The 9,513-nt window shown below is 40.7% G+C and overlaps 1 protein-coding gene across 1 annotated transcript; it reads right to left on the bottom strand.

Annotated features, from left to right (window-relative positions):
• Window positions 1–1,958: 1,958 nt before the first annotated feature.
• On the bottom strand, window positions 1,959–9,248 carry LOC118391035 (transmembrane protein 218). The gene is made up of 3 exons (XM_035781973.2): window positions 8,578–9,248; window positions 7,801–7,903; window positions 1,959–2,596 (listed from the first exon to the last, which is right to left on the bottom strand). Exons 1-3 carry the CDS (start codon window positions 8,685–8,687, stop codon window positions 2,462–2,464), a joined length of 348 nt encoding a protein of 115 aa, XP_035637866.1. The 5' UTR covers window positions 8,688–9,248; the 3' UTR covers window positions 1,959–2,461.
• Window positions 9,249–9,513: the final 265 nt, after the last annotated feature.

Genomic DNA, 9,513 nt, shown 5'->3' with positions numbered 1-9,513 from the left:
ATCCTGGGCTTTGCACACCTCTTTGCCCCCACATCTCTATCTCCCTCTCTTTTTCTCTCTCTCCAGCCCCCCTTCCCCATCTCTTTGTATGTCCAGCTGGCTGCTCCACAAAGGCTCTGGATCGAGGTTCCAAAAGAGCTTCAAACCCCCAGACGCTTTGTTCTGCCCATTTTCCCACTCCCTAGAGACAGAGTTTGGTAACAGAAATGATAATAAAAAAAACGGGATAAAGCAAAAGAAAGAGTGAGAAAGAGTTGGATTGGCTGGAGCAAAGAACTTTGGGCGTGCGTCTTGCGCAGGCCCTAAACTGTCAGATTTGGAGCCTGAGGCAGCTGAAAGATGTGGTAATCGGTGGCATCTGCTGCATGGCGACCTTGAAATATCAACTGTTGTTGCAGGAAAAACATTTCAAAAGGTACATTTCAACGACAACCCCCACACATTTGCAAATAAACTAGTCTCTGCTAACATTTCAACGCATAGGCCACATTAGTTTTCTACACCTCCCAGGTAAATCCTATCCAACAAGTGTCACTATGCTTCAAAACACTCTATGGCGAAGATCATGTTTCATGGTAATCACATGCTTGATTACAGGCAAGGAGCCCCCCCACACACCCCCACCTATACCCCTTGTGTTGAATGATCTCAGATCCATCCCATGCCAGGCTGCACCACCCATTTCCAAGACTGTGAGAGGGACCTGTGGTGGTGGATGGGCCTGACCGTGTAGAAAAGGCCACTGTGTGGAGATGTGGGCCGGAACTAATAGGATTGGTTTTGATTCATTAGATTCTCTTTCATCATCCTGGTTGGAATTTCACTGCACGTCCCGTCAGGCTTTGCACTTTAAATAGGGGGCTGCAAGGAGCCAAGAGAGGGTCTGAGCAGTGGAAATTGAGCCCCTAGATTGCAAAAAGCATCATACTTTGTGGAATCATTGGTGATATTATCCTAAACACGCCACTGTGCAACAGAATGGTATAATTAGAGATAAACAATTGATGACAGAAATGAGAGCAGACATCCATCTTACATCTTATAGGTTACTTACTATCCTCTAAGGGGCAAAAGGGAACATGTTAGTGTCATGGTGCTATGTTACCAATAATATACCCCTGCTGTACCCCTACTGCTTGTGACTTGATTCCTTATAGAATATATATTTTTTGTGATTTCTTTCACGATACTTCTACAGGCCCGGCCTCCCAGTATCACATTTGTTGCAGTCTGAATAATATAGGGAAACTTGATATATCGTATGTTGTCCTGGAGATTACATCTCATTTTAGGATTAGTGAAGATGCGTGTGAACGCTACACAATGCACACTTCTGATGAGCATTTATGCAATTTTATCTGAGAGTTGAAATTACAAAATAACTTAAAAACAATAGCGCCCATTGTTCAAGGAAATAAATGCTGCATTAAGTTTTTTTGTGGGACAACAGCAAAACCAGAATTTGTGCTTTCCCACTTTGTTTTATTGTTTGGGGGTATGAGACCGAGAAAGACGGCATCAGTCAGTTGAAAAATTTACATTTCAATGTAGTCGAGTGCAGATCCAATCTGTCTGGTTTAAATGCCGGCAAATGTGACAGAACACAGGATGCATCTGGAGTTAATGAACACGCTCACTCCATTTAACTATGTGAGAGGGCTACTACTTCACATCATAGTATGTCACAGCATTGCTACTGACAGTTCTCTCTTCATTCAATTTACTTGACTGACTTGAGAGGCTTCATGAATCAGACAGCTATGAGAAGTGTAATCAAAGAAGATATCTTAATTAACCAAAGTCACTCAAAAAGACACCTGGCTGCATCTGAACGTAGACAAACAGCGCTATGCATATCCTTAACAGGGCCTGCTTCAGCAGGACTAGGCCTGAGTTCTTTAGTGGCATTTTGATGCTAGATGATTTTGCTCGAAGGAATTAGTTTTCAGTAGACGGGATAACCAACAATGAAATGTTTAATGAAGTTGTCTTGTAAAATATTTGTATTGTTAAAAATATATACAAGTTCAGTAAAAAAAAAAAGTGAATGTCAAAAGTATACATACAGTTAAATTACAGCTATAAGTCTTATCCTCTGAACTTCAGAGGCCCAAGAGATAAATACATTCCCTTAATGCAACTGCTACCCCACCACTACAATTCAAACTAATAGCTATCTATATACAAAACATCAAAACATATAATCTATGTCAGGGTGAGATACCAGGCAACATTTTAGCCTATCTTTAATTATGGTTGGCCCAAAACTCCCCCCAACAACAAACACAACAGTTGACCACAGAGAAAACATTGGCTCTGCCTGTGTTTTGGTTCAGGTGCCAACTTGTCCGGTGCTCCATTTAACTAGGGCCCCTCTTAGTTGGCCTTTTCTCATCTCCAGTGCTGCACATACGGCCCTGGCCACCAGTCTAGCGAGTCAACTTGGCCTGGCCCCTCCGCTCTAATGTGTTCTCAAGGGCTTGGCATAGATGGCTTCCAGGAAATGCAGTGGCAGCAGGCCAAACAGAGCAACCAGGAAGCCCAGACTGGCCACTGACAACAGGACGTATCGGCCGATGAAGAAAGTGTCTACGATCTGTGGGAGTAGAGAGATAGGGTTGTTATGTTCATTCATTGGTTGACCAAATATACTGAACAAAATTATAAAACACAACATGCAACAATTTCAAAGACTTTGCTGAGTTACAGCTCATATAAGGAAATCAGTCAATTTAAATAAATAAATGAGACCCTAAACTATGGATTTCACAACTGGGCAGGGGCACAGCCATGGGTGGACCTGGGAGGGCATAGGCCCACCCACTGGGGAGCCAGGCCCAACCAATCAGAATGAGTTATTCACTACAAAAGGGCTTTATTACAGACTAAGCCAAACTAACAGTACTCTTCTCATATGATGAGCCCCCCCAACACTTTACATGTTGCCTTTATATTTTGGTTCAGTGTAGATCAAAGTCCAAATGGATGATGAATGAGTTAGTTAGGATCGATGATGGTTTGTGTATATCTGATAAATGGGTAACTTGTGTTTTAATTATCCTAATTCCTCTTTCTTCCAACAGATGTCACAAGTGAGCCACTGTAATCAGTGCTGGAGGGAAATTGGAAGGCAAGGCAGGCTTCTCTCCTCACACTTACTTCACTAGTGGCCAAATGTTTAAGCCAAATGTTAACATGGACTTTGGTAAATGTATTACAGTGTCTGACTTGACTTAGTAGATCATGACCCATGTTGCTCTATAAATGTACACGTTTCAGGCAGTAACTATATTGTACTCAAGCAAACATGGCCTCGTTCAATAAATGGACATGATAGGGCAAGAGACTTGTCAATAATGATGTGAGTAATAACAGGCCTTATTTTAAAAGATAATGATCACTCTCAATGTATACAATATGATCACTTGTTACATCATCCACTTGAAATGGCTCAAAAAACGAAACTTAGGTAAGTTGAAACAATGGCAAAAATACAAATGATTCAAATCACAAAAAATGATTGAATGCATTATGACCAACCTTCCTCAAAGAGACACTAACTACACTTAATATGATTAATTTAATATAATACATAATTCACAGAAGAGTCAATAGTACTGTGTTCCATCATCTTGGTCAATACAATTTCCAGCCAGTGTGTGTGTGTGTGTGTTAACTGGGGGCCCCTATGACTTAGATACAAGGTTACACTTGGACAGTTGTTGGTTTTACTGCGAGGACGGTTGGAACAAAACAGAAGGACCTGGGGGGAGGAGTGGAAGAGATGACTAACCAAGAGACCCAACTCCCTGAAGACCTGCTCCACCGTACAGATGCCAAATATTACGAGGCGGTAACAACCTACTGCTGACTAAAGATAGGATACTGGGGCCTTGGTGGGAGCTTCGGGGCAGGGGTGGGGGGCATTGTCTCTGGCGGATGCAGTGTTCTCTCATTTAACGCATCTCATTTTCTAATTTGCCAATTAGCCAGCAAGCGGAGCTGGGGCCCATGTTTTATTAATGTGGCATCGAGCCGTTCGGTACGGAGGCCCTGTCTGGGGCCGGCCTAATTGGCACTGTGATATTTTGTTTTTGTTTAACAGCAAGAGGTTAGCCGTTTCTTACACACACACACACACACACACACACACACACACACACACACACACACACACACACACACACACACGCACACACACACACAATCTCTTAGTAACACACACACAGTAGCTAGTTATTCAGAGGTAAGTCACATATAATTTAATAGGATCTCTGTGGTAAGGAATAACTGGTTGAGCCTCTTCTATAAGACCACCTTCTACAAGCAAATTGCATGTGTAATAGGTCTGCCCTTGTGTGTTTCAATAGGCTTGGGCTACATCATACCGAACTGTATGGTTTTTGATGTAATAATCTTTTAGTACACCAGTTGTAGACTATTGACAACTAATTACAATGTGCAATCAGCCGAATTAAATCTATTTTAGCTACGCTTGTTTATTTTAGAAATTATGCACTCCACCAATCATCTTTTAAAATCAATAAAAATGTTTTTTTTTTATTATTTTTTTTACACATGCCTAAAATTTGAAACTAATTTAAAAGTCAATTAATATTTCACTACATAAACCTAAATACATTAACACTTTTCTGTGGAAAAATAGATTTTTAAAGTATGACAGAGCAGCAAATTGTGAATTTATTCACATAAAAAACAGAATCCATAATGAATACATCGTCGAAAATATATTGCCTGATTCATCTATCGGGTCTGTGTGTCAGCTGATCTTGCACATTGGCCTAAACTAACAGGAAAACAGGCACAGAACCATGTCTACGGCCCAAATTGCACCCTATTACCTATATAGTGCAGTACTTTTGACCAAAGCCTTATCAAAAGCAGTCCACTAAATAGGGAATAGGGTGTCATTTGAGACTAGGTTGCAAATTTCAATAACTTCCCTGGTATTTCCGAAATCGAGAGGGAATAAGCAGGAAATCCAGAGTCGTCCAACCAGGGTTTCTGGAAAACCAGGGAATTTATGGAAAGTTCCCGTAATTTTGCAACCCTATGAGACACAGCCCATGCCTCTTTGTACTTCTGGTTTTCCCATGCACAGACAGCGCAGCAGGAAAGGCAAGCGCTGTGGTCTGTCTGTGCTGCGCTGCCTTTGGGGAGAGATAAACCAGACCAGGTCTTTATGACAAACACACCGCCACATGTTCTGACTGCAGCTCTGCAGCCAGGGCCAACAGGCCACTCTGCTTGGCCTACATAATGTACATGGGCCACAAAACAAAAGCCACCATGACAAAAAAAAAATGGATTGCAGTTTACTTGTTTGGGACAAATCCCTCTGTGTTGTTCAGGGGAATCATTTGATGAGCGCAATACGCTATTCATATTCCATAGACCTTCATAGTTAGCTAATAATGACATGAAAATTATGCACATGATTCAATGGGGCAGATGTCTGTAGCTGTGCTCAAATACTCATACTAACCATACTATTTGTGACGTGAATTGAGTATATAGTATGCTTATTGGTCATAGTATGGATATAGTCAGTATACCAAAAGTTACCAGATGAGGTACTAAATTTGCAAAAATATGAAGTATACACACAAAGGACACTATTTCCGTACCTTGGGACCCATAATGAAATTCTTCAGGAAATTTGCGTGGCTTCACATCGTTTTCAGATTTGAAGAAAATGGTGGAAAATATGCAGCCGAAGTACAACGAGAGTGGATACAAATTAATTGCATTAACTAATTATAACAAATGTTAAGAAAATGTTGAACAATGTAATAAAGTAACGACTTTTCAAATAAGTTACCTTACACGTTATGCTGGCTGACAATTTGTTAGCTACGCTGTCCTTACAAACCACATAGCATATCATTACAGCAGTAAGTACTGGTATGTTATTTGGCTACTTATACATCAAACTTGCCAGTATATTAACTATAGGCTATCTACCTACCCAACGTTTATTGACTTGATTATTCCTGTCATTCTTTGCTTAGCTAAATGGTATAGTCATTGTGCGTTCTCAATGGACATTTGGGTGCTTTCGTAAATTCGCTCTGGCTATCTACTCCGATTTCAGAGCACTCTTGTCTGAGTGTACTAGAGCCCAGAATAATGAATTTACGAGCGCTCAACACCCGTTGAATATGGCCAGTGTCAGTAAACGTTGGCAAAAAAGCATATTTAAATTGTTGCCAGCAGCACAGTTACAGTCACCAACGCTTTGGAAAACATAAAAACAGCCTACCCAGCTCTGCTAGGGCGAGTAAAATTATCAGTGTGGTCTCATTTGTCTGGAAGTAGCTAGCAAGCTAGCCGACGTTAGCTTGGGTCCTTGACTGCTGTTATAAATTCAGAACGCTCAAAATCAACTCTACCTCTCGGCCCAAGCGTCCCGTGTGCGAAACACTCTGAATTTACAAAACAGACAATCTGACAACGCTCTGAATTTACGAGCGCACACTGGCACTCCACATTGAATTTAGGAACACACACAAAGTTGTAAAATGTCTAAATAGTAATTTGTTATGCTAAACTAGCTAGCAAGAGGTTGCATAGCAACAGCATCAACTTGTTGTCTTGAAGAGTAAGCTAATTTGCGTTGACTCTAGTGTTCTATTTGCACATGTGCATTTACGGGGCACCCCCCAAAAAAATTAATAGCCCAGCATCACACAGTTCTTCTCCCTAAATTCCCTTTCCCTCCATGTCTCATTCACTCAATTGCATGCACACACAAGCTCCCGTTAGGCCTACAGAAATAGATGCATATAAAACTGTATCCAGCTGATGGGATACACAAGCAACATTCCTTGCAAAATGACACCAGTTTTATCACAAATTCAAAATGGACTGATATGTGTTGCAGTTTTGGAACGATTGTGTCCCGTCTATTTCCCACTTTGGCTCCTTTGTGAACCGCTAGTGCCGTTTAGAATTGTTTAGCCTAAGCTATAACCCCACTAAACATAGGCAGGTTCCAAAAATGAAACTAGGCAAAAACATTAGTTTGATAAACACAAAGAGTATATTTATCAGAATCATTAAGCCTAGACCTACTCAAACAGATGTCGTGATTGTAATTCATCACCACGCAGTGTTCAATGTGAAATTGTTAATCCATTTAGAAAATTCCAAAGAACAGGCAGAATAAACTAGATTTAACATCGGAATATCAAAAATACAGATTTTGTTTTGTAACCCTGAAGAAAATAGGCTTTCAACTCGCCAAATACAGCCCCGTTTCAAATGATCACTGAGAATAACTGTTCCAGACGTGAGATGCTCATCACTTCGCAGTGGCAACTTTTTTCATTTGGAAAAATATAATATTTTATTCTATTATATTACTTATTTTTTTTAAACTATAAAATAGGTGTCTAGACTGTGATAAGGGCTCAGGAAATAAGAGTGTCTTGTCTGCTAAATGAATTTGGATTTGTTATCTATAATGGTTATAACAAATTAGCCATTGTCGCGCACTGTTGCATAGGCCTATAGATAAATGCACATATATTTCTTTCCAGAGCGGGCCTTGTGTTCTAAAAATATATGGGGGTTTTTCAGTCGAGTAATCAAGTAAAAATCTGAAATGCCCATCCCTAGTTGTGTATCAATATTAGAAAACACATTACACCAGTGGCTCCCACTTCTAAAGAGAAACTTTGACACCCAAGAGCCTTCTGCAGCTGGCTGCCTCTATGCTGGAGTACATTTGCGCGTGCGTGTGTGTGCATTACAATTGTATTCCAGTTTTTTGCTTACCTCGATGTCTTTGAATGGTGACGGAGTCTCTGAGCTGCGGGGGAAGAACACCAGGATAAGAGTGGCAATGAAGGCCAGCAGGAAGACAGGGATGACGCCTAACCTGTTAAAAAACAATACAGATATCATTAATATCATATGGGGTCAAATTGTATTCTTCAAATATTTTGACTGGTAATCAATCACTTTTGATTGTGTGTTCTTTAGGACTAATGCAAAATAGGCCAAGGTCATTGCAATCAACATCAATCAGCCCAATCAAATATGTATAACCAGTAAACTAACCCCTTTTTACACGTTTTAGTGAATCAATTCATTTTCTCAGAGTAAAATCTTGACCTAACCATTTCAGTAGCCGTCAGAAACATCTGACCTAGACAGTAACAGTGCAAATAGCAGGCTGATCTAAAGTCGAATAACAGTAGACGGCCCTGGGCTAGCTATACATCTGTATAAAACATATAGGGCCTAACTATTTGATGTAATCTCTGAAATACATTATAATCCCTCTGAAATACATAATAATGTACAGTATAAACCACAAAAGTGTAAGCCAGGGATTTGATGTGGAACAGCCAGTGCAGCATACACCTATGAACCTGTGATTTCACCTCTTGGCATGGCGGTTGTAGAAGCAGGCTATTCGGGGCAATGTAAATGTACAGTGTGGTATCATGTCTGCCTGCACAAGATAATGTGTAAAAACTGTATTGAGGTAGCCTATTTAGCTAGGCCTGCATGTATGTATGTATGTATACACAACTACCGGTAACTTACTTAGTTGGTCCAGTAGCTCTCAAAAGGATCATCCCGAGCACGAGAGCCACAATCCAGATAAGAGCAATGAGGAAAACCCCAGTGCCCACGCCCATTACCGTGCCAGCCATTCTTCACCAAAGGGTTAACCAAGCTAGCTGCTCACAGTCATCTTGAGGAGATTCAAGCGAGCTCGTTAGCTGCTCACAGTCACGTATTGAGGAGATTCAAGTGAGCTAGCTAGCTAACGTAGCTATATGCGTTAGCTAGCGCTGTTGTTCAGCTCAAGCAAAGCTAATTGCGTTAAATTGAGTTTCTGCAAAACAAGTTGCACCCTAGAATGCGAATTGCATCGTTTAGAACTCTAGACGTCGCATTTTGCACCCGACAGTAAAGTTAGCTACCTAGCTAGCTAAATAGCTAGCTCGTACACTCAACACAACATCCAGGCCTGTGAGCGCGTGCTGATTCAATAACTTGCTTTCCAAATAACTCAAAGTTTGAGACCGCTCGTGATAACCCACAACACCAAAAAAATGATTTCTGAACGCAAACAGAACTTGCACGAAATCACTTCTGTACTATCGCCTGCGTGCAAACTGTATAACAACTACCAGTTGGATCCAATGGTTGCAAATAAACTTCAATGTCATAGGACAGAAGCAGCCTGGCAAAGTGGTTGTTACTAATACCGAATAGAGTGCTGGGAAGTGTAGTGTATTTCAAGAAGAAGGAGCATCTGAAATTGTGTACGCTCTCTTGGTTGCCATAAACAACAAACAATGGTGCTTTAACTTTGAATGCTTAACCACAATAAATCCAACTAACGTGATGTTGATTTTATCAGTGGGCAACCGGAATGCTTTTCAGACATTTTGCCAGTCACTGATTTTACAGCTAATAAGACATTTTTTTTATTATTATTAATTGTTCAAGGGCAGAACGACAGATTTTTAC

This window comes from Oncorhynchus keta, chromosome 12, assembly GCF_023373465.1.
Source record: "Oncorhynchus keta strain PuntledgeMale-10-30-2019 chromosome 12, Oket_V2, whole genome shotgun sequence".
Classification (NCBI taxonomy): domain Eukaryota; kingdom Metazoa; phylum Chordata; class Actinopteri; order Salmoniformes; family Salmonidae; genus Oncorhynchus; species Oncorhynchus keta.
Note: the sequence above shows the minus strand (reverse complement) of the source record. Positions and strands in the feature narration are given on the sequence as shown.

What these genes read in the sequence shown, in the direction of transcription:
- LOC118391035 (XM_035781973.2), bottom strand. Translation starts at nt 8,687, where the DNA reads ATGGCTGGCACGGTAATGGGCGTGGGCACTGGGGTTTTCCTCATTGCT. An exon ending in AGAGCTACTGGACCAACTAA is followed by an intron (nt 7,904 to 8,577) that starts GTAAGTTACCGG and finishes GTTTTTTAACAG; the next exon opens with GTTAGGCGTCATCCCTGTCT. An exon ending in CACCATTCAAAGACATCGAG is followed by an intron (nt 2,597 to 7,800) that starts GTAAGCAAAAAA and finishes CTACTCCCACAG; the next exon opens with ATCGTAGACACTTTCTTCAT.